Below are 25,950 nucleotides of genomic sequence, written 5' to 3'. Positions count from 1 at the left end.
TTCAGCCTGTTTGGGTTACTGTTGAAGATAAGAGATGAGGAGAAATGTGTGTCATCCAATTAGGATGGTCGAATTAAGGGGAGGTTTCTCCAGTGAGGATCACTGAGGTTGGGTTTGGGGTTTTTGTTTGAGAGGAGATGAAAAGGGAAGTCACAGGAGAGAAGAGGTCATGGGATTCGACCTGGAGTAAGACCATGATTCAACGAAGCCAGAGGCAAGACCGATTAAGGATCGGTGACTATGGAAAAACTTTGAGCTCCAACTTCTGCACATTTGACTGTTTCATTAAAATGAGCCCTTTTTTTTTGTTAACAAGAGGAATTCTGCAGATGCTGGAAATTCAAGCAACACACATCAAAGTTGCTGGCGAACGCAGCAGGCCAGGCAGCATCTGTAGGAAGAGGTGCAGTCGACGTTTCAGGCCGAGACCCTTCGTCAGGACTAACTGAAGGAAGAGTGAGTAAGGGATTTGAAAGTTGGAGGGGGAGGGGGAGATCCAAAATGATAGGAGAAGACAGGAGGGGGAGGGATAAAGCCAAGAGCTGGACAGGTGATGGGCAAAAGGGGATACGAGAGGATCATGGGACAGGAGGTCCGGGAAGAAAGACAAGGAGGGGGGAGGGGACCCAGAGGATGGGCAAGAGGTACATTCAGAGGGACAGAGGGAGAAAAAGGAGAGTGAGAGAAAGAATGTGTGCATAAAATAAGTAACAGATGGGGTACGAGGGGGAGGTGGGGCCTTAGCGGAAGTTAGAGAAGTCGATGTTCATGCCATCAGGTTGGAGGCTACCCAGACGGAATATAAGGTGTTGTTCCTCCAACCTGAGTGTGGCTTCATCTTTACAGTAGAGGAGGCCGTGGATAGACATGTCAGAATGGGAATGGGATGTGGAATTAAAATGTGTGGCCACTGGGAGATCCTGCTTTCTCTGGCGGACAGAGCGTAGATGTTCAGCAAAGCGGTCTCCCAGTCTGAGTCGGGTCTCACCAATATATAAAAGGTCACATCGGGAGCACCGGACGCAGTATATCACCCCAGTCGACTCACAGGTGAAGTGTTGCCTCACCTGGAAGGACTGTTTGGGGCCCTGAATGGTGGTAAGGGAGGAAGTGTAAGGGCATGTGTAGCACTTGTTCCGCTTACATGGATAAGTGCCAGGAGGGAGATCAGTGGGGAGGGATGGGAGGGACGAATGGACAAGGGAGTTGCGTAGGGAGCGATCCCTGCGGAATGCAGAGAGAGGGTGGGAGGGAAAGATGTGCTCAGTGGTGGGATCCCGTTGGAGGTGGCGGAAGTTACGGAGAATAATATGTTGGACCCGGAGGCCGGTGGAGTGGTAGGTGAGGACCAGGGGAACCCTATTCCTAGTGGGGTGGCGGGAGGATGGAGAGAGAGCAGATGTACGTGAAATGGGGGAGATGCGTTTAAGAGCAGAGTTGATAGTGGAGGAAGGGAAGCCCCTTTCTTTAAAAAAGGAAGACATCTCCCTCGTCCTAGAATGAAAAGCCTCATCCTGAGAGCAGATGCGGCGGAGACGGAGGAATTGCGAGAAGGGGATGGTGTTTTTGCAAGAGACAGGGTGAGAAGAGGAATAGTCCAGATAGCTGTGAGAGTCGGTAGGCTTATAGTAGACATCAGTGGATAAGCTGTCTCCAGAGACAGAGACAGAAAGATCTAGAAAGGGGAGGGAGGTGTCGGAAATGGACCAGGTAAACTTGAGGGCAGGGTGAAAGTTGGAGGCAAAGTTAATAAAGTCAACGAGTTCTGCATGCGTGCAGGAAGCAGCGCCAATGCAGTCATCGATGTAGCGAAGGAAAAGTGGGGGACAGATACCAGAATAGGCACGGAACATAGATTGTTCCACAAACCCAACAAAAAGGCAGGCATAGCTAGGACCCATACGGGTGCCCATAGCTACACCTTTAGTTTGGAGGAAGTGGGAGGAGCCAAAGGAGAAATTATTAAGAGTAAGGACTAATTCCGCCAGACGGAGCAGAGTGGTGGTAGAGGGGAACTGATTAGGTCTGGAATCCAAAAAGAAGCGTAGAGCTTTGAGACCTTCCTGATGGAGGATGGAAGTATATAAGGACTGGACATCCATGGTGAAAATAAAGCGGTGGGGGCCAGGGAACTTAAAATCATCGAAAAGTTTAAGAGCGTGAGAAGTGTCACGAACATAGGTCGGAAGGGATTAAACAAGGGGTGATAAAACCGTGTCGAGGTATGCAGAAACAAGTTCGGTGGGGCAGGAGCAAGCTAAGACAATAGGTCGGCCAGGACAGGCAGGTTTGTGGATCTTGGGTAGGAGGTAGAAACGGGAAGTGCGGGGTGTGGGAACTATAAGGTTGGTAGCAGTGGATGGGAGATCCCCTGAGCGGAAAAAGTCGGTGATGGTGTGGGAGACAATGGCCTGGTGCTCCTTAGTGGGGTCACGATTGAGGGGTAAATAAGAGGAGGTATCCGCGAGTTGTCGCTGTGCCTCGGCAAGGTAGAGGTCAGTACGTCAGACTACAACAGCACCCCCCTTATTGGCGTGTTTAATAATAAGGTTAGGATTAGTGTGGAGAGAGTGGAGAGCAGAGCGTTCCGACGGAGTGAGGTTGGAATGGGGACAAGGTGCGGTGAAGTCGAGACGGTTGATGTCCCGTCGGCAATTAGCGATAAAGAGATCCAGAGCAGGCAGAAGACCAGAGCGGGGTGTCCATGAAGAAGAGGAGGGTTGAAGACGAGAGAAGGGGTCATCGGTGGGGGTGGAAGAGTCCTTGCCGAAGAAGTAGGCTCGGAGACGGAGACGGCGGAAGAAAAGTTCCGCATCATGGCGAACACGGAACTCGCTGAGGTGTGGGCGAAGGGGGACAAACGTGAGGCCCTTACTGAGAACAGAGCATTCTGCCTCCGACAGTTGAAGGTCGGAGGGGATGGTAAAGACCCGGCACGGATGAGAGCTGGGATCAGAGGGGGGAGGGGGGAGGCTGGGTGTGTCAATGGAGAGGGGAGGGTTGGGGTGAGAGGAAGGTGGAGCCTCCGAGGGCCCAGGAGCTGACAGTGGGTTCTGAGGAAGACGGGGCTGCGGAATGGTGGTGGGGGAAGGGGAGACGAGAGTCACAACAGCAGCACATAAAGACCCGGCCTGGAGCTCAAGGCTGGAATCTTGAGAGCTGGGATCAGAGGCGGGAGGGGGGAGGCTGGGGGTGTCAATGGAGAGGAGATGGTTGGGGTGAGAGGAAGATGGAGCCTCTGAGTACCCAGGAGCTGACGGTGGGATCTGAGGGAGACGGGATTGCAGAGTGGTGGTGGGGGAAGGGGAGACGGGAGTCACAATAGCAGCACATAAAGACCCAGCCTGGAGTTCAAGGCTGGCGTTGCAGTTGGTGGTTGCGCAATCGCTGTGAAGGTGTCCATGGTCGTTGCTGGAGTCCGGGTTTTGAATATGCCCTGAGGTGTTGGCGCCGGCGACATCAATGGCAGGGGCCGCAATCTGAAGTTCATGCCTGCTAGTTTCAGGGCCAGCAGGCTCTGGAGTCCGTAGATGTAGGATTTTGTGATCTTTGCCTAACATGACAAAGTCAAAAAAACGGCGATTGCAGGTTTTTGTTCTTTTCTATCCTTTTAGTCAAATTAAGGTTCAAAAATATAATCTTTTAATTGTGTGCGGAGCACTGTCTGTTATTTGGTGGCACTAATTTGTAACGGTAGCAAATGACACAGCATCCACACAAACAGGGGTTTGAGTGGAAGGGCACCTCAATCTCACGAGTTTGGCGGGGCCAGAGGTCGTCTTCCCTAGACTTACGCAGCCAAGGAAACCGGGGGTTTCAAATGCAATCATTATCTTAATACATTAAACTTTTCTTTGACATTCATCTTAACATTTGATAGTTACCAATCTGATGCCCTATTACTATTCATCATCCTTGTCTCTTATTCGTCTTTAGTTTATCAGGATTGAGGGCGACTTACTTTCAGTCTGATTTTGTGAGACCTAAGGCAACCGAAAACGTGGTAACTGTAGATTCTTCTGCAGGTGCGGCAAGAAACGTCTGAAAGCCTTTCTGTGCACAGCTGATGCATAAATTTGAGGCTGTCAATACCATTCAAAATACTCCTCCTCCACTTTAGACCATCTTGGACCAGATATTCTCAAAGTATTAGTCGAAATGACATTATCTCCCCTCCACACAAAAAAAAATGTGGCTTTAAGAATAACTTTGAATCTTTTCCACCAACCTGTAAATAGTATTTTAGGAAAAGTTTCACCAAGGCTCTATATAATTGGTGCAAGAGGTTTCTACTCTAGTACTCAAATCCTCTTTCAATAATGATTTATATACTATTTGCCTTCCAAATTACTTTGAGTCAATGTTAATTTTCAGTGATTCTTCTACAAGAACTTCCATATCCCTCCAAACATGAATACATTTCACCTCTCATTTTAAAAAGCTCTACTTTCTAATTTTTTTTACAAAGTAGACGACCTCACAATTTCCACATTATACGGTATTCCATTATATGACATTACTCATCTCTATCCCCCTGAAGTCTAAATGTATCCACCTCATTCTTCAATAATCCTCACTGAACCAATATTGATCTCCTCGTTTGATGAAAATGGTAGAGGAGGGAGATGTCAAGACAAAAGGTTACAGAGAGTGGGATATAATTTTGCAGCTGTTGATATCCTTTAACATTTCACAATGGCCAAGTTTATGCTGCTACATTTGATTTGAATCCATTGAATTTAACAGAGTGCCATATTATCTGGAGGAAAATAAAAACAAAATGCTGGAAATGCTCAGGTCAGGTAGCATCTGCAGTGAGAATGTTTCTCAATGACACTTTAATCATATGGAGGCATCTTTCCTGTCAAGATGGTTTTAATGGAAACAATATCCTATGTAATGCTCATTCCTCCCAGTTTTGGCAACAAATGCATCTTCCACAGGCAAGTCAAATAGGAATCCAAACCATGATAATAAAATATGAACATTGTTATCTACCCTTCCTCTAACCTTCAGATACATTCTTTGTACTCCACTCAATAATTTTATACATTTACTGAACTGCTATCTGTTCATCTATTTGCCCCAACTTCATGTGCCTGAATTTCTGATTACTACATGTTAGAGGTCTTCTGATATGTTAAACCTTTTTAAAAAATATGAAGTTAGTCAAACAGATTGCTACAAAATATTGTTTTACTTCTCCATTCAATATTAAATCTCTAAAACTATGAGCAGCTTTTTCAAAAAAGTGCCAATATCTTACAAGTTGTCAAATAAGCACATTTAAAAGACAGAATTATCACCTTATAACGAACAGATTGAATGATTTTTGAATGCATGGTATGAGAATCACCATCAAGTCACTTGGAATCAAAATATATTGTAGTTCCTGCATTCTCCCTACCTTTCATGTTACAGACAGTGTGACTTTGTGTTGGACTGCTGTATTCGCTTGACAATGACAGCTCCAAATTGGGACTTGAACATGGAATATGGTTGTTGTTCTGGAACTTTTCCATCAATTCTAATTGGTGAAGCCTGGTGCCAGACCAAAAGCAGTATAATATTAGCTACTAAGTTAAATCTAAAATGCAGTTTGTTTACAAAGGTAGTTGCAATCGCTCCATAATTCTATGGAATATATTCACTGAATAAAATATATATATATATGTTCAAACCTTTTATTGAAGTTGAAAAATGTTCATACACGTATAATTTTAAGGATTTAATTTTAAATGGGGAATAGTGAGGTACAAAGTACACCAGGAGATAGGAATGACATATAAAAAGGATAATGTTATGAAGGTCATAGGAGATTTTAACATGCAGGTAGATTGGGAAAATCAGATTGGTGGTAGATTTCAAGAGAGGGAATTTGTAGAATGCCTACAAGATGGCTTTTTAGAGCAGTTTGCGATTGAGCCCATTAGGAGAGAGGCAATTCTGGATAGTGTGTTGTGTAATGAATCAGATTTGATAAGCGAGCTTAAGGTAAATGAGTGCTTAGGAGGCAGTGATCATAATATGAAAGAATTAACCCTGCAGTTTGAAAGGAAGAAGTTAAAAATCAGATGTATCAGTATTACAGTGGAGTACAGAGGATTGAGAGATGAGCTGGCCAAAGTTGATTGGAAGGGAACACTAGCAAGGATGATAGCAGCATAACAATGGGTGGAGTTTCTGGGAGCAATGTGGAAGGTGCAGAACAGATTCATCCCAAAGTAGTAGTACTGTAAAAGGAGAATGAGGGAACTGGCTGACAAAGGAATTCAAAGACAACATAAGAGCGAAAGAGAGGGCATTAAAGATAGCAAAAAAATAGTGGGAAGCTAGAACATTGGGAAGCTTTTAAAAACCAATAGAAGGCAACTAAAAAAAAGCAATAAGAGTAATAGACTAGACAATAATACAGTATAAAAGAAAATACCAAAAGTTTTTGCCATACGAGAGGATATCGGACCGCTAGAAAACAATGCAGGAGAGGTGCCAATGGGGGACAAAGAAATGGTGGACAAACTCAATAAGTATCTTGCATCAGTCTTCACTGTGGAAGACACTAGTAGTATGCTAGAAATTTAAGTGTGTCAGGGGGCAAAAGTGAGTGTACTCGCTATACTAAGGAGAATGTGTCTGAGAAGTTGAAAGGGCTAAACATAGATAAGTAACCTGAAACATATAACCACACCCCAGGATTCTGAACAATGTAGTTGAAGAGATTACAGGAGGTCTTAGTAGTGAACTTTCAAGAATCACCGGATTCTGGAATGGTTCCAGAGGACTGGAAAATTAAAATGTCACTCCACTTTTTAAGAAGGGAGGGAGGCAAAAGACAGGAAATTATATGCCAGTCAGCCTGACTTCATTCCTTGGTAAGATGCTGGAGTCCATTATTAAGGATGAGATTTCAGGGTACTTGGCAGCATTGGCAGCACATGATCAAAAAGTCTGAAGTCAGCATGGTTTCTTTAAGAAGATATCTTGCCTGACAAACCTGTTGGTATACTTTGAGGAAATAAGAAACAGGAAGGACAGAGGCGAGTCAGTGGATATTGTCTACGTGGATTTTCAGAAGGCCTGTGACAAGCTGCTGCATCTGAAGCTACTTAACAAGATAAAAGCCACGGCATTACACAAAAGATAGCAGAAGGCAAAGAGTGGGAATAAAGGGAGCCTTTTTTGGTTGGCTACCGGTGACAGTGGTGTTCCATCTGGTTTGGAATTAGGATCGCTCCTTTTCTTGTTATGTCAATGATATGGATGACGATTTGATGGCTTTGTGGTCAAGTTTACGTAATATACAAAGATAGGTGGAGGGACAGGTTGTGTTGAGGAAGCAGGAGAACTTAAACAGATTGGGAAAATGGGCAAAGAAGTGGTAGTAAGAATAGACTGCAAGGAAGTGTATGGTCACACACGTCGGTAGGAGGAATAAAGGTGTAGATTATTTTCTAAACTGAGAACAAGTTCAGAAATCAGAGGTTCAAAAGAGACTTCTGAGTCCTCATGCAGAATTCCCTGAAGGTTAACTTGCAGGTTGAATCAATGGTAAGGATAGCAAATGCAATGTTAGCATCATTTCAAGAGGACTAGAATAAAAGAGCAAGGATATAATGCTGAAGCATTGGTCAGAACTTACTTGGGAGTATTCTCAGCAGTTTTGGGCCCCTTATCTAAGAAAGGATATGCTGCCATTGGAGAGGGTCCAGAAGAGGTTCAAAAGAATGGTGGCTCTGGGCTTGTTCCGACTGGAGTTTAGAAGTGTGTGTGGGGGGGGGGGGGGAGTCTCACTGAAGTGTATAGAATATTGAAAGGCATAGATAAAGTGGACATGAGCGGATGTTTCCTATATTGGGAGAGTCTAGGACCAGAGGGCACAGACTCAGAATAGAAAGATATCCCTTCAGAACAGAAATGAGAATAAATTTCTTTAAACAGAATGTAGTGTACCTGTGGAACTCATAGGCTGAATGGCCTAATTCTGTACCTATGTCTTATAGTATTACTTGAGCTGCATGGGGATTATAAATGATGATTTTCATCATCTACTTACAATATCCATTTGTATACGATACCCAAGGAAGATTGTAGCAACAAATATCTTTAGCTTTAGACATTTAAAACCACATTACTTGTTTTCTCTCACAAGTATTAGGAAACTTGCAATTTCCATTTCAAAGTTACAATCAATGATAATAAGGGGCAGAACCTAGTGTAGGGAGGGTACAAATTGCAATGAACTATAATAAATCATATGGAAGATGAAATCTGTATTTGTGTAACAACTGGATTAGCCAGGCTTGAAGAGACTATCTGAAACAAGGATAAGTATTCCCGTGAAAAGCAGACTAAAACAAGAGATTGTGGAGGCTACAGATTGACAAGGATGTCTTAAAGTCAGTGGAGTAGTTTCTTTAAGATCAAACAGGAGATAGAGGATTTGTCATGTCAGACTCAGTCTAAACAATAAGCTAGCCAGAAGAATGAAGATCCGGGTTTCACGTTTGTATGAGGGGAAACAAATACAATAACTTGAAATATATACAAGCAGAATGATATAATTTCAAAACTCCCTGCACATCCTTTAAACTTCAACGGCTTCTGGTCCTTTTTTGAAAGCTGGTACCTACACAATGACTGCTTTCTGCATATTAAGTTAGTCATTAAATTCTGTTGCAGTTTTTGCTTCTGTGTGGCTATATGAAAATTCATTAAAAGACCTTCATTAATACTAATTCAACATGCAAAAATATCCCCATCTTGAAAAAGGAGAACATTTAAAATTTTGCCATGTAATTTTTGTATTTATCCATTTTAGAACTATGATAATCTACCACAGATACTGTTTTATTTACCTCTGCTTATTTAGAATTTTTTCAAGTTTAGCATCCTCTGCAGATTGCAGTGCTGGAGTTGATGTGAGAGGACAAACTGAAGCCAAATATTGGACCAGCTGCACATGTTGGCCTGGTCGAAATGATCGACCTTTCCCTTGACTGTATAGCCACTCTGCTTTGAGGCTAAAACAAACAAAACAGGTTAATACAGCATATTGAAACACTATTGATCATATTGTTGAGATTTTGAAGCTGCAAAGTATTCAATAAGTAACAGCTAACTGAACAAACAATTTTACCTCTTGCAAAACTTGAAGAAAAATAGCTAATAGCCCATATTTCAATTCTATGGATAACAAACAGACAGCAAGAATAGGATATGACACAAACTTCAAAATTATTTGGCATCATTCCATTGATCAATGAGGGTTGGACCAATAAGTGGCCTTCTCAGTGACAACTCAGAAAAATTAAAACAAAAGTTAATTCTAAACTTTTTTCAGGAATAGTAGCATTAAGAATCTTTATATATTTCAAGTTACCCTCATCTGCAATATTCTGTAGTATTCCTCCAGTCTACTATCACCTGAAAATATCCACCTTGTCAAGCAGGGTGTTTAGCCCACTGCTCTACTCTCTCTACACCATGATTGTGCGGCTAGGCATAGTTCAAATGCCATCTATAAATTTGCTGATGATACAACTATTATGGGAAGAATCTCAGATGGTGACAAGAGGGCATATGGAGCAAGATATACCAGCTAGTTAAGTGGTGTCATAGCAACAACCTTGCACTCAACATTAGTAAGACCAAAGAGTAGATTGTGGACTATAGAAAGGGTAAGACGAGGGAATACAAACCAATTCTTATAGAAGGATCATAAGTGAAAAGAGTGAGCAATTTCAAGTTCTTGGGTGTCAATATCTCTGAGAACCTAAGCTGGTTCCAACATATTGATGCAGCTACAAAAAGGCAGCAAGACAGCGACTGTATTTCATTAGGAGTCTGAGGAAATTTGGTTTGTCACCTAAGACACTTGAAAACTTCTCCAGGTCTACAGGTGAGCAATCTGACTGGTTGCATCACCGTCTGGTATGTGGGGTGGGGTGGGGGGGGGGGCTACCGTACAGGATCGAAGGAAGCTGCAGGAAGTTGTAAAAGTACTAGCCTCCATCGCATCCAAGACATCTTCAAGGAGTGGTGCATCAAGGAAGGTGGTGTCCACTACACAGGAAATGGCTCTTTAAGATTAGATTCAACTTTATTGTCATTGTGCTGAGTACAGATACAAAGCCAATGAAATGCATTTAGCATCTGACCAGAAATGCAAAGAATAGTGTTATTTACAAAATAACTGCGAATAAAAAAGGTGCTACAGCACACAAATATAAAAGTACTGAGACAGTACAATATGGGTGCAATATTGCTTAGCGCTGTGATGTGAGGTTCAGCAGTGTCACAGCCTCAGGGAAGAAGCTCTTCCTGGGCCTGCTGGTGCGGGAGCAGAGGCTCCTGTAGCACCTACCAGATGGGAAGAGAGTAAAAAGTCCATGGTTAGGGTGAGATGCATCCCTGATAAAGCTTTTCGCCCTGCCCAGGCAGCGTTCTCATTTTTCTCATTGTCACCATCAGAAAGGAGATATGCAAGCCTGAAGGCATACACTCAGGGACAGCTCCATCCCCTCTGCCATCTAATTTTTAAATGGACTTTTTATCCATAAACACTATCTCAATTTCTGTTTTGCACTACTTATTTTAACTACTTAAATAATGTAAAACTTATATACAACTTACTTGTATATACTTACTGTAATTTAGTCATTTTTCTATATTTATCATGTATTGCATTGTACTGCTGCCACAAAGTTAACAGATTTCACAACATATGCCAGTGACAATAAACCCGATTCTGATTCATGTACATAGAAGAATGTTTAGAGGACATCTGTAGTGTATTTAATATTTCTGTAATATTTGAATAATATTGTAAATACATTGTGTGATTAAACATTCTTTGTTAGTTTACATAATTCATTACAGGTTTATTGTTGGGCACGTGGCCAAGTGGTTAAGGTGTTCGTCTAGTGATCTCAAGGTCGCTAGTTCAAGCCTCAGCTGTGGCGGTGTGTTTGTGCCCTTGAGCAAGGCACTTAATCACACATTGGTCCAGTCTGTGTGAGGAGTGGCGCCCCACACAGACTTCCAATCTGCGCCTTGTGCCCGACGCAGGCCTCTCATGGTCTGAGTCCATGTTCCCTCCCCTTATATGTTAAAAAAAAAGTGAATGGCATACATCATTACACCACCACATCATGTGTGCACCTCACTAAAGTAAAATGAAGTAGACACTCATTTCTCGGCTCCCGTGTTTGTTTTTCTTCCAATTAGTTTCTGGTGTTACTTGCCACCAGTGTTATGTTTTGTAAGTTTTAAAATGAACCTAAGACGAATACCTAACTGTTGAAGTGCAGTATGTCTTTTCCTTCGCAAGGGGAAAACAAAACCATAACACTTTTTAGTTCGCCAAGGGTCAGAGACTGTAGAATTTTTTCTTTAAAAAGCAGAAAACGGAGAAAATTCATGGGCTTATAAAGAGTGAGTAGCAAGTGATAATTACCATAAATAAAATAAAAAGCTGAAAAGGCTGGCTACATTGGAAATAAAGACGTGTTTGATTGCACAACAAATAACTGGGATATGTATACTGAACAAATTGAGCAGTATTTTAAAGCAAATGGAATAGCTGATGAGTGCTAGTTTTGCTGAGTGCAATTGGCAGCAGAGCATATAGTTTGCTTAGGAGCTTAATTGTTCCAGCTGAAATGAGCTTGCTGACATTGTGAACAAATGCAGGAACATTTAGAACAAAAACCATTGTTGATTGCAGAACACTTTAGGTTTCATAAGCGGAGTCAAAAAGAAAGGGAGTCCATTTCAGCTCGTGTGGCTGAATCGAAGAAATTGTCTGAGCATTGTCAGTTCAGTGCTGGGCTTAATGATGGATTGAGAGATCATTTAGTTTGTGGAATCTCACAAAAAAGCATTCAAAAATGGCTCTTAACTGAAGCACAACTCATATTTAAAAGAGCAGTTAAAATTGTTGTATCAATGGAAATAGCAGTCAGACGTAAGTAAGTTGTAGTCAGGAATTAAAGTAAGCGTGAGCAAAACTGCAACGTCTAAACAGAAACTTGCCTAACTGAACAATTGTATTACCATTGGGCAGGGGCTCACATACACCAGACCAATGCAGATTTAAAAGCAAAACTTGCAGAAAATGCAACATAGTAGGACACATACAAAGAGTATGTCAGGCAGACAAAAATAAATGGACTTCACAGGAAAGAGAAAAAGAAAAAAAAAATCATATTGTAGTTTCAAAAAGAGGATACTGTTGATGAAAAATCTGGTAACAATGAGAACAATGCAGGACTCAGAAGCCTGAGTTTTACAATGTGAAAACTAACAAAAGCCAAGCAAAATGGTTTACATGAGAAGCGAATGGCAAATGAATTAAAATGGAATTCAACACTAGCTCAGCTAATTCAGTCATTCCACAAATGAGTTTGAATGACATTTCAAAAGATACTGAACTGAAGCCTGTAGATATCTACCTGAGACTTACCCTGGAGAAAAGATAACCCCTGTCAGAATAACAATCATTTAACAGTGAAATACAACAACCAATAAGCCGCAATGGTATGTGGTAAACACAGGACAGCAAGCATTGTTGGGCCATGATTGGATATCCATCCACAATTTGCATGGCACATACCCTGCAAAAGAGTCAACTGAAAGCAAATTAGTCAGAGGCTTTATCCCAGGGCTGAAATGGTTGCCACAAGAGGACACAGGTTTAAGGTGCTGGGGAGTAGGTACAGAGGAGATGTCCGGGGTAAGTTTTTTACTCAGAGAGTGGTGAGTGCGTGGAATGGGCTGCCGGCAACGGTGGTGGAGGATGGTAAGATAGGGCCTTTTAAGAGACATTTAGATAGGTCTATGTTTCTATATAAACAAAAGGTGCTGGATGACACCACAGCAGTGTTCAAGGATGGCAGTGGAACACTCAAACGTATTAAGGTAAAACAGTTTTAAATGAAACTGCCACACCGAAGTTTTACAAATACCATTCAGTTCCTTATAACACCTGTGATAAAGCAGCCAGTAAGCTAGATTCACATGGAAGCTAAAGGGATTCTTTCCAAAGTTGAGTCAAACCCAGTGCTCCCAGTAGCGAAGAAGAATGGGCTGTCAAGATCTGTGGTGATTTTAAGGTCACCATCAGCCTAGTACTAAAAGCAAGTCAATACTCTCTGCCCAGGATAAAGCGCATCTTTGCAAACCTTTCTGGAGGGAAACATTTCAGCAAAGTGGACTTAGCTGAGGCCTACCTACTGAAGGACCTGGAAGAAAAATCCAAAGTGTATAAACTATAAACACTCACAAAGGGCTTTATCGCTGTAACAGCTTATTTCTGGAATTAGCACGTGCACCTGCACTCCAGCAGAAAGCTATGGACCAGGTGCTCCAAGGTTGCCCAGGCACTCAGCGGATGGCATCATTACTACCAGTGAGGATGACAAAGAACATTTCCAAAATCTCAGGACAGTATAAAAATGATTAGAAGATTATGAGATCAGAGCACAAAACAAGTGTTAATTCTTTAAACCAAGCATCACTTACTATGGTGATACGATTGATGCACAAGGATTCCACAAGTATGCTGAAAAAATTCAAGTGGTGGTGAATGCCCCAAGACCAAAGAAATTGTCAAAGTTGCAGTCTTTTTTAGGATTTCTCAATTAGAATAACAGGTTCCTGTCAAACCCGACTACTGCGCTGCACCTCTTGAACTCATTACTACAGATTAGGAAGAAATGGCAATGGACAAAGCAAATAGCAAATGTGAGGTGGCTTTCCAAAAGACAAAGGAAATAGTGACATTAGACACTGTACTCACACATTTTGGTCTATGTCGTTTGGTGAAGCTTACCTATGAAGCCTCACCTTATGGTATCGGTGCAGTCACGTCACATGTTATGAATGATGGAAATGAACACCCCAAAGCTTTTGCATAATGTTCCCTTGACACTGCAAAGAAAAATTATACACAGATTGACAGAGGGGCCTCGAGTCTGGTTTGGGATGCAAAATGTTTCAACAAGTACTTGTATGAGAGAAAGTTTACCCTTGTTACTGATCATCAACCACTCATGTCCATTTTCAATCAACAGACTGGTGTTCCACTAACAGCAGCTGCTTGATTGCAGAGATGGGCTCTGTCTTCTTGGAGTACATATTTACAAGATTGAATTCAAGAGGACAACTAATGATGGAAATTCTAATGGATTGTCCCATTAACCCTTGGCAAAGAAAATACCTGAAAAATTTACCAAAGTGGACACTCCTCATGATGGATTCTCCCTAATAAAAATCAAGTCTCCGGATTATAGCAGAGATGACCCAAAGGGAAACCAAAAAAGACCCCACACAGTCTTAGGTCTACATGGCAACCCAAAATGGCTGGAATGTGCAGCAGAAATTCCAGATCCCCCATTTTTACCAGTGCCGGGATGAACTTGCCCTTGATGGAGATTTTGTTATGTGGGGATTAAAAATTGTTGTGCTATCCAAGCTGAGCGCTAAAGTGTTGGTGGTCATCTAAGAATGGTCAAAATGAAAGTGTTAGCTTATAGCTTTGCCTGGTGGCTGGGATAGCGTAGCAGATCAAGCAGCTCGCCATGCACTGTTCAGGATGCCAACATGTCACGAAGATGTCAAAAAGCAGCACCTCTCCATTCCTGGGAATAGCCTGCATTCCCCTGGCAGAGGATTCATGTGGATTTTGCCAGAGCATTCATGGGCACAAATGTCTTGGTTGTAGTGGTTGCAGCTACAAAGTGGCCAGAACTGTTTCCGATAGCCGCCACTGCTGATGTGTGAAGAAGCCTCTTCTTCAGGATTGGCATCCCAGAACACTTAGTCAGTGACAATGAACTACAGTTCATTGCAAGATGGTTTCAGTCATTCCTGAAAATGAATGGAATAAGACATATTATCTCCACACTGTACCACTCTGCTACAAATGGCTTGGTGGGAAAGGTTTGTCCAGAGTCTAAAGAACATACTGCAAGCAGTAACAGCAGAACAGACTACACTAACACTGAATCAGAAGCTTGCCAATTTCCTCGCATATCGCAATTCAGCACACTCCGAAACCAACAACTCACCAGTTATATTGTTCCGGGGTCGTCACTTGTGCTTACACTTGGACTTGCTGAAACCCAGTCTCAGGAGTACGTAGGACAAGCAACTGAGACAAATTGAACAAGGAGTTTCGAAGTTTCACTCCTGGACAAGCGGTTCTGGCAAGGGACTACAGAGGTAATCAAAAATAGGTACTTGGAAAGATTAAGGACAGAACTGGGCCACTCTCCCACACGATGGAGATTGTGTCTTCTCTAAACGACATCAGACGCATCGATCAGTTGAGGAGAGTAGAGTCAATTGTTAGAGAAGAAAGGTGTCCAGAGCTGTCAGAACCACTTCCTTCAGTCCTAGAGTCAACTCCTACAACCATCATGGAGGAGGACCCAGAACCAGGTTGTTTCACAGCCACAAGTTTCACCTGCCAAACAGAATGACCCCCCCCCCGCACCGTCAGAAAGATGTTATCCCTGAAGAGTAAAGCATCCTTCACAATGTTAAATCTTTAGGCCTGAATGGGATGATTTAAAATTTTCTACGCTGTGGATTCTATATTGAGTGGGTGTTCATAGCTACACAGGGAGGAGTGTAGAGTATTTAATATTTCAGTAATATTTGAGGAATATTGTAACTATTATTTGATTAAGCATTCTTTGTTTACATAATTCATTACAGGTTATATGTACGTAGTAGGTATATGAATGGCATATGTCATTACGCCATGTCAAAGTAAAACAAAGTAGACATGCATCTCCCAGCTCCCATGTTTCTGTTTCAATTAGTTTCTGGAGTTACCAAACATAACAAGGCAAATGTACCAAGGGGCACTCAAAAGCCCATTTTACATGTGATACACTTCCTTTCGAAAATTTCTCTTCATCCTTTGGTCCCATTCATGTAGAAGATAAATATACTTGCATTCATACCAGAAGATAAATATAACTATGAAATTATAAATTTATTAATAATTCAGCAATGCCAATTACATAGAAGTCTTCATCATTTTCATTTAACCTGTTAAATGGATTTCAGTCAAGTTGGTTAAAGAGTGACAACGGGGACCCATTCTTGGATGCAGACATTGAAGTTCCCAGCTAGAGTACATTTTGTGCCCTTGCTGTTTTCAGTGCTTCTTCTGAATTGGAGGAGCACTGATTCTTCAGTGGGGGGAAAATGTTCAGTGATGAGCTGAACTTCAATTATGAGACTTCATATGACTAGGGCTCCAAGGGTTGCTCCTTTCCACCTAAAAACTACAGTGCTGCAGAGACATAATGTTCCCAAGGATTACAATGGAAGAGACTGGCACTTTGTCAGTCACAACAACCACATCAGGCTGTTACTCAACTTAGTAACAGAGTAGTTGATATTTATGAGGACTTTGCATGTTTAGATTTTTCTGAGTACCTTGCAAGGTCAACAGGGATAGGAACAACTATAGTCATTGATATAAATCCAATCTGGACTTTAGCTCTACTTTACACTCTAACAATACTCATAAATAATGAATTTGATGGTTCTGAATTAATTTGAAATGAGTCAAAATCTTTAACATGAAATGCTTTTTAAAAATGACATACAGTGGCCACTTTATTAGGTACACCTGTACACCTGCTTATTAATGCAAATATCTAATCAGTCAATCAAGTGCAGGAACTCAATGCATAAAACCATGCAGACATTGTCAAGAGGTTCAGTTGTTTTTCAGACCAAACAGCAAAATGGAGAAGAAATGTCATCTAAGTGACTTTGAACATGAAATGATTGTTGGTGCCAGAAGGGGTGGTTTGAGTATCTCAAAAACTTCTGTGATTTTCACCCACAACAGTCTTTAAAGTTTACAGCAAATGCTGCTGATAAAACAAAAATAATCCAGTGACCTGCAGCTTTGTGGGTGAAAATGCTTTGTTAACGTGGGAGGTCAGAGGAGAATGGGAAAACTGGTTCAACCTGACAGGAAGGGAACAGCAACTCAAATACAACAGTGGTGTGCAGAGGAGCATCTCTGAATGCACAATACATCAAACCTTGAAGTGGATAGGCTACAGTAGCAGAAGACCACAAACATAAACCCTATGGCCACTTTATTCGGTACAGTAAGTACCTATTAAAGTGGTCACTGAATGTATATCTGGGGGTTCATTGGAGTTAAGAAATTTTGTTGGAAGTCAACAATCTACTAATTTAATTTACCAATTTACGTTGCATGAAATTATTCATTATGAAATTCAAGAATAACTGATACAGTATTGGCATTAAAATATTTAATTCCTTACTACTAGTATTCTTTTGCACAAAGTTAATATAGAAAACACTCCAGTATTCAAAAATTGTCATAACTAAAGCAACACCTTGTATAAGTTATGAAAAAAAATCAAATTACTTGAAAACTATTTACCTTTCTTTCTGTGAGATCACATAACCATCTAAAATCCGTAGGGTTAAACACCAACTGACAATATAAGGTCTGTAGTCAAATCCAGGAAGGGAAGGTGTTGCCATGACACAAGGGTTATTCATGATTGACAGCTGCTCCAGTTCATGAAGGAACCCCAGGTAGGAAACCTATCATACAACATCACATGTGATTTAAGGCAAGGAGAAAACAATTGCAATGTGAAGTGATACTTGAAAGACCAGGAAATGTATTTTATTGTTCCTAAAGTTATTGTAAGTTATTTCTGAAAAGTAAACAGATATTTGCTGTGAACATTACAGTTACAAATAGATTAATTCCATAAGAATTGAAGAATAGCTCTTCTTGCATTGTTACTTTAATGATATCAAGTATGATGTACCTCATTCAGATCTCTTATTTCATTCTCTGCAAGGGATAGAATGTTTAACTCTGGAGGAAGGTGATTGGAAGTAGAACGGAGTGTAGTGATAGTATTTCCATGCAAAAGTAAAACCTGTTGAGCAAAATATAATTTAAGAGTGAAAATTTTCTTGACATAGCTCTACACCATAACTTCTTACAAACTGAAAGGCATCAATTGCCTCTGCTCTAGCTATCGAAAATAAATTACATTTTATTTTGAAGTAATAAATATATAAATGCTCAAAATTTGAGCTGGGCATCTCCTTAGTAGTATGGTTTATTGACAAACGCACTTTCAGGTCTGCCTCTCAACCTGACGGCAGGGTGCTCAATCCACCCCAACAAAAACCAGAGGTGGATGAGTTGGGCTTGAATTTGTGAATTCCCCACCTGCTCTCCAGGTGCTCTGTTTAATTATGACTACGTCCAAATCAAACATAAAAATTATACACGGCTCATTTACTAGGTATGGCACCTTTGACTGACAGGTTGTTTTAAAAATGAAAACCACTACCTTCAATAGCAGGTCACAAAGGGCATCCAGAATCGCACTATATTGTATTTCACAGTCCGAGGAAAAGTGGAGAACAACACGTACTGATCGGAACATATTTTTAAACATCTAATGGAGAATTGCATACACAATTTACCTTCAGAGACAGTAGTTTTGATAGGTCACCAATCAGGGAAATGTTGTTGTCTGATAAGTCCAAATGCCGAAGACATAAACAGCTATTCACAGCATCCACAGTCTGCAAGAAGAACAAATCCTTGATTATGGAGAAGGATTTTGAATCTTCATTAAGAAAATTGATGAAAGCAGTGCTATAGGCATGGTTTACATGAACTTCAGTAAGGTTTTTGACATGGTCCAATGTTAGGTTGGTCCTTTAGGTTAAAGCATGTGAAATCCAAGGTACATTGGCAAATAGGATTTAAAAGTGGTTCAGTGATAAGAGATAGAATAGTTGTGAATGGGCATTTTTCTGACTTGAAATATGCCACAAGTGCTGTGTCACAAAGGTCAGTGCTGGGGCATTTGCTGTTTGCAATATTTGGTCAATTTAGTAAGTTCACAAACAAACATGAAAATTGGTGAGAGAGGTTGCAAAAGAAGCCTTTAAAGGATATAGCAGGACATAGATCAGCTGGGAAGTAGGGCAGGGTGGAGGAAGATGGATCTTAATCCAGACATATGAAGTAATATACTTTGTGAGGTCAAATTCTGTTAAGACATCAGAGTAAACAGCAGGGACACCAGGAGTTTTGGCCCTTGTGATGCAGGTCAAAAGCTCGCGGAAAGTGGTGACAATGCAGTAGAGAAGGCTTTTGGTATGAATGTCTGCATTGCGTATAAGACTTAGAACATCATGTTACAGCTGTTAAATTAGACTACATTTAGAGTATTGTGCAGTTCTGATCACCATGCTATAGGAAGAATGTAGTAGCAATGGAGAGAGTGCAGTAGAGATTCACTGGGATATTGCCCAGAGTGGAGAGATTGGACAGACTGGATCTATTTTCACTGGATGCTGAGGAATGATATTATATACATTTTCAGGGTCAGCACGAATCAGAATCAGGCTTAGTATCTCTATCATATGTGATAAAAATTGTTGTTTTGCACCAGCAATACATTGCAATACATAATAAAACAAATTACAATAATATATATTTAAAAATTAACTTAAGTAAGTAGTGCAGAAAGAGTGCAACAACAAAAAAAATGAGATAGTGAGCATGGTTTCATTGCCCATTCAGAAATCTGATGACAGAGGTGAAGAAGCTATTCCTGAAACGTTGAGTTGTGTCTTTAGGCTCCCGCACCTCCTCCTTGAAGGTAGCAATGAGAAGAGGGCATGTCCTAGGTGATGGGAGTCCTTAACGATGGATGCCACCTTCCTGAGTCATCACCTTTTGAAGGTGAATTTGATGCTGGGAAGGCTAGTGCCCATAATGGAACTGGCGAGTTTACAACTTTCTGCAGCTTTTTCTGAATGTGCAGTGGCCCCCTCCTTACCAGACTTTGATGCAAACAGGTAAAATACTCTCCAATGTACACCTGCAGAAATTTGTGATAGTCTTTGGTGATGTGCCAAGTTTTGTCAGGCTCCTAATGAAATATAGCCACTGTCATGACTTCTTTGTACTTGCAGCAATACGTTGGACCCAGAATAGATCTTCAGAGATGTTGACATTCAGGGACTTGAAACTGCTCACCCTTTCCACTGCTGATCCCTCAATGGGGACTGGTGTGTCTTCCCTCAACTTCCCCTTCTTAAAGTCCTTGGTCTTACTGACATTGACTGCAAAGTTGTCATTGTGACACCAATCAACCACTTGATCTATTTTGCTCCTGTATGCCTCCTCAACAACATCTGAAAATCTACCAATAATAGTTGTGTAATCAGCACATTTATAGATGCCGTTTGAGATCTGCCTCGCCACACAGAGCTTAGAGCAGTGGGCTAAGCACACATCCTTCAAGGGTGCCAGTGTTGATCGTCAGCAAGGAGATGTTATTTCCAATCCACACTGACTGTGGTCTCCCAGTGAGGAAGTCAAGGATGCAGTTGGAAAGAGGTACAGAGGCCCAGGTTTTATAGTCTGTTGATTAGAACTGAGGGTATAATTGTGTTGAATGTTGAGTTGTTATCAATAAACAGCAACCTGACATAGGTATTAGGCAGGAGGAGAGAGAAGCAGCGTGCCGCACGTGCGCAGCCCTCCGGTGAAAAATGATATTGTATCCGTTAAATAGGGGCTGTGGACAATTCTGATTTGATGGAGACAGCCGTGAAAGCACAGAGGAACATCTGGAAAAATTTCTGAAACGCTCGTTCGCTGCTGTCGTTACTGCGTGGTCGGGAATCTTCCTGAGGGAAGGCCTCAAAATCCCTGGTCTTGTCTGCTGTTGGCGACTGAGATGGAGATCGAATCACTCGGATAGAGATGGCGCTCAGTACTCGGTGTTGGAGAGCTGATCAGAGCTCAATGTTTTTGAATGACTCAGAGTCGGACCGTGGTCGGGTATGGCAGGGAGAGTTTTTCTTCCTTCTCCCGTCTGCGTGAGATGTGGGACATTTGAGAGACTTTGAACTTTTACTGTGCTCATGGACTTCTTCATCAAGTTATGGCATTGTTGCACTGTTGTAACTATATGTTATAATTATGTAGTTTTGTTAGTTTTTTTCAGTCTTGGTCTGTCCTGTGTTTTGTGATATCACAGGAGGAAATATTGTATCATTTCTTAATGCATGCATTACTGAATGACAATAAAAGAGGACTGTGTGTCTTCATAATCTAAAATATTACTATTGTCCAGGTAATCCAAGGCTGAGTGAGGAGTCAGTGATAGTGCATCTGCTGTAGACCCACTGTGGTGATAAGCAAATTGCAGCTGGTCCAGGTCCTTTCTTGTGCAGGAGTTAATTCTAGCCACGACCAGCCTTTCGAAACCCTTTACAGTAGATGTGAATGCAATTGGGCGACAGTCATTGAGGCACCTCATCCTGCTCTTCTTGGGCACTGGTATTATTTTGAAGCAGGTGGGAACCTCCAACTGCAGCAGTAAGACTGAAGATGTCCTTTAACACCCCCACCAGTTAGTTGGTGCAGGTTTTCAATCCTCTAACAGGTACACCACCTTTATTCTCTGCCTATACACCAGGAGTAGGAGTACAGCCAGATGATTGGGCTTTCCAAAGAGAGGGCAGGAGAGGGCATAAGATGGCATATTAGATGAATTGATGGCAGTATAACAGTGGTCAAGTGTACTGGCTCCTCTGGTTTCACAGGCGATATGGTCATGGCAGTTGTTCAAATAATTCTTCAAGCTGGTTTGTATGAAATCCCCACAATGATAGGGGAGGCATCTGGGTTTGCTGTTTTGTGACCACTGATCATAGTGCTCAGCTTTTCCAGTGCCTGCCTGATGTTGGTTTGAGATAGAAGGTACACCACTACCAGGATTATGGCAGAAAATTCCCTCAGCAGATAAAATAGATGACATTTGACCGTTAGATGTACAGGTCGGGTGAGTAGGACTGATACAGTGCTGCCATGACTACCCTGATGTCCCTCAGGTACCACAATCTTGTTCTGAGGTCTTCAATTTTATTTTCCAAAGAACGTACACTCACCAGCAGAATAGTCGAGAGTTGGGGGGAGGGGGGGAGAAATCTAAGAACCTGGAGGTTCAATCTTACCTACAAATCGACTCATTTTAAATGCTTCCGTTTTCTTAAATGGGAACTGCACTCACGACCCAAGACTGCAGTCCGGGATCTGCCAATATTGCTACATTTGAGTAATGATAAGTTTTTTTTTTAAATGGTCTTAAGACAATGTTCCTTAATGAAGTACCCATAGCTGTGACTGTATTTCAGTTGTAGTTGTCCGAAACAGAAATATTTGATAATTCCCATCACAGCTGCATGCAAAGAATGGCCACTTACTTATCTGCACCATCTTATCTCAGACTTGTATCATTTTGTCTCATAAACAAGATAAGCTGAAAGGATCTTAATTTGCCCTGTATAATTCTATGATTTTCATCAGCAAAGATAAAGGTAGAATGTGGATAAAGGTCAAATATATGTCAAACCCCAATTTCAGTAGGATATAACATCGGGTAAGGATGATTATAACAGAAACAATATCCCTTCTAGGCCAAGTCCAAATGGGTTAATGGGGCAGTCACCAGCACATTATGTTTCTTTAACTGTGAAATGTGTTGCTAATGGCAAAGTTCAATGAATATATGAACAGAATAAGAAAAACCGACAAAATGGTAACAGGTAGGAACAGCATGTGCTATCATAGATAGAAACATAGAAAACCTACAGCACAATACAGGCCCTTCGGCCCATAATGCTGTACCAAACATGTACTTACTTTAGAAATCATCTAGGGTTACCCATAGCCCTCTATTTTTCTAAGCTCCATGTACCTATCCAGGAGTCTCTTAAAAGACCCTATCATATCTGCCTCCACCACTGTTGCCGGCAGCCCACTCCACACTCCATGTAAAAAGACTTACTCCTGACATCTCCTCTGTACCTACCTCCAAGCACCTTAAAACTGTGCTCTCTTTTGTTAGCCATTTCAGCCCTGAGAAAAAGCCTCTGATTATCCACACAATCAAGGCCTCTCATCATCTTAAACCCCTCTATCAGGTCACCTCTTATCGTCCGCCACTCCAAGGAGAAAAGGCCGAGTTCACTCAACCAATTCTCATAAGCCATGTTCCCAATCCAGGCAACATCTATCTGTCTATATACTACTAAAACTCTCATGCTCTGTCTGTCTGTCTGTCACCTCCAATTAGCACAAACGGTGCATTACAGCGGCACTTTTTTTGGCTAAGTCTAGTTAAAATGCACTAACTTACAGAATGCAGGCAAAGTTCAAGGTTATACATTTGTATAAAATTGCTCATTCGCCAAAAATCAACAGTCTCCATTTCAACCTGTGAGCCAATCTGCCATCATGGAAATCGGGACGCGACAGCCCGACGCATGCGCACGGCCAGCCTCAGCAGCGACACCTACCGGAGCAAAAGGGCAGGGCAGCTCTATTTCGAGGGGTTACATTCTGCTGATCACCATCAGCATGTGTAGGATTGGGACAAATCTAACTGCCACCCATCAATAAGAGATAATTAAATCTTATTGTAATGACGTACTCCGAGACACCCATAAAACCGTTTGCTACAGTCAAAGGACAGCGGTGAATATATCACATCCATTTAGGAGAGCGCCAACTACATCATCAAGAATAATCACCATCCTTTACTGTTAGCGCTTCGTATCTTCTATCCAGCATTAGGGTAAAAAAAATGGTCAGCCTAATTATGCCACGTGGAAAAGGAAGGGGGACATTATGGTCAAGAGATGACGCCAAACATCGTCGGGAAGTGGCAAGGAGAGGGACAGAACAAGAATCGGATGAGGCCAGGGCCGCATGACTCCAGGATCAAAGAGTCAGGACAAAAAAGATGAGAGAAGAAGAGACAGAGGAGGAGAGGCATGCACGTCTCCAGGATTAGAGACAAACAACAAACAGCAGAAGAGATGAAGAGACGGGGGATGAAAGGACTGCACGTCTCCCGAATGACAACAAGAGGCACGAGGGTGGCAGATAAACCAAAAATGATGTCATCAAAAATGTCCTTCGTTAAATGAGGAGGAGCTATATTTGCTTTGCTACACGTCGTTCATCTTCAATAAACTGAGGTTTTCTACTTCAGTTTCCAAAGCAAAGCGATACCAATAGCATTCAGGAAAATTTAATGTTCATTCTGGTCACATCAGACTGCACTACCCTTCTCTCAAAGGGTACCCCAACAGGTCATCCGTGTAAATCTCCTCTGCACCCTTTCTATAGTTTCCACATCCCTCCTGTAGTGATGTGACCGGAACTGAGCACAGTACTCCAAGTGGGGTCTGACCAGGGTCGTATTTAGCTGCAACATTATCTCTCGACTCTTAAACTCAATGAAGGCCAATGCACCGTATGCCTTCTTAACCACACAGTCAACCTGCGCAGCAGCTTTGAGTGTCCTATGGACTCGGACCCCAAAATCACTCTGATCCTCTACACTGACAAGTATTACCATTAATACTATATCCTGCCATCATATTTGACCTACCACCTCACAGTTATCTGGGTTGAACTCCATCTGCCACCTCTCAGCTCAGTTTTGCATCCTATGAGTGTCCCACCGTAACCTCTCACAGCCCTTCACACTATCCACAACACCCCCAACCTTTGTGTCATCAGCAAATTTACTAACCCATCCCTCCACTTCCTCATCCAGGTCATTTATAAAAATCACGAAGAGAAGGGGTCCCAGACCACATCCCTGAGGCACACCACTGGTCACCGGCCTCCATGCAGAATATGACCTATCTACAACCACTCTTTGCCTTCTGTGGGCAAGCCAGTTCTGGATCCACAAAGCAATGTCCCCATGGATCCCATGCCTCCTTACTTTCTCAATAAGCCTTGCATGGGGTAACTTATCAAATGCTTTGCTGAAATCCATATACACTACATCTACTGTTCTACCTTCATCAATGTATTTAGTCACATCCTCAAAAAATTCAATTAGGCTCGTAAGGCACATAGAAACATAGGAACTTAGAAAATAGATGCAGGAGTAGGCCATTTGGCCCTTCGAGCCCGCACCGCCTTTCAGTATGATCATGGCTGATCATCCAACTCAGAAACCTGTACCAGCCTTCCCTCCATACCCCCTGATCCCTTTAGCCACAAGGGACATATCTAACTCCCTCTTAAATATAGCCAATGAACTGGCCTCAACTGTTTCCTGTGGCAGAGAATTCCACAGATTCACCACTCTCTGTGTGAAGAAGTTTTTCCTAATCTCGGTCCTAAAAGGCTTCCCCTTTATCCTCAAACTGTGACCCCTCGTTCTGGACTTCCCCAACATCAGGAACAATCTTCCTGCATCTAGCCTGTCCAATCCCTTTAGGATTTTATACGTTTCAATCAGATCCCCCCTCAATCTTCTAAATTCCAACGAGTATAAGCCTAGTTCATCTAGTCTTTCATCATATGAAAGTCCTGCCATCCCAGGAATCAATCTGGTGAACCTTCTTTGTACTCCCTCTATGGCAAGGATGTCTTTCCTCAGATTAGGGGGCCAAAAATGCACACAATACTCCAGGTGTGGTCTCACCAAGGCCTTGTACAACTGCAGTAGTACCTCCCTGCTCCTGTACTCGAATCCTCTTGCTATAAATGCCAGCATACCATTCGCCTTTTTCACCGCCTGCTGTACCTGCATGCCCACTTTCAATGACTGGTGTATAATGACACCCAGGTCTCGTTGCACCTCCCCTTTTCCTAATCGGCCACCATTCAGATAATAATCTGTTTTCCTGTTTTTGCCACCAAAGTGGATAACTTCACATTTATCCACATTAAATTGCATCTGCCATGAATCTGCCCGCTCACCTAACCTATCCAAGTCACCCTGCATCCTCTTAGCATCCTCCTCACAGCTAACACTGCCGCCCAGCTTCGTGTCATCCGCAAACTTGGAGATGCTGCATTTA

General features: G+C 42.0%; 1 protein-coding gene across 2 annotated transcripts in view; it reads right to left on the bottom strand.

Annotated features, from left to right (window-relative positions):
* cep97 (centrosomal protein 97) overlaps positions 1-25,950 on the bottom strand; it is a 73,379-nt gene that overhangs the window by 29,315 nt on the left and 18,114 nt on the right. For both annotated transcript variants that reach the window (XM_063050566.1, XM_063050567.1), the window contains exons 4-8: positions 18,517-18,618; positions 17,844-17,957; positions 17,444-17,610; positions 8,856-9,020; positions 5,408-5,541 (exon numbers count right to left, since the gene is read on the bottom strand). In XM_063050566.1, coding sequence (XP_062906636.1) covers positions 5,408-5,541; positions 8,856-9,020; positions 17,444-17,610; positions 17,844-17,957; positions 18,517-18,618 — 682 coding nt within the window. The remainder of the gene's footprint in view (positions 1-5,407; positions 5,542-8,855; positions 9,021-17,443; positions 17,611-17,843; positions 17,958-18,516; positions 18,619-25,950) is intronic.

This window comes from Mobula hypostoma, chromosome 6 (genome assembly GCF_963921235.1).
Source record: "Mobula hypostoma chromosome 6, sMobHyp1.1, whole genome shotgun sequence".
Lineage (NCBI taxonomy): Eukaryota > Metazoa > Chordata > Chondrichthyes > Myliobatiformes > Myliobatidae > Mobula > Mobula hypostoma.
Note: the sequence above shows the minus strand (reverse complement) of the source record. Positions and strands in the feature narration are given on the sequence as shown.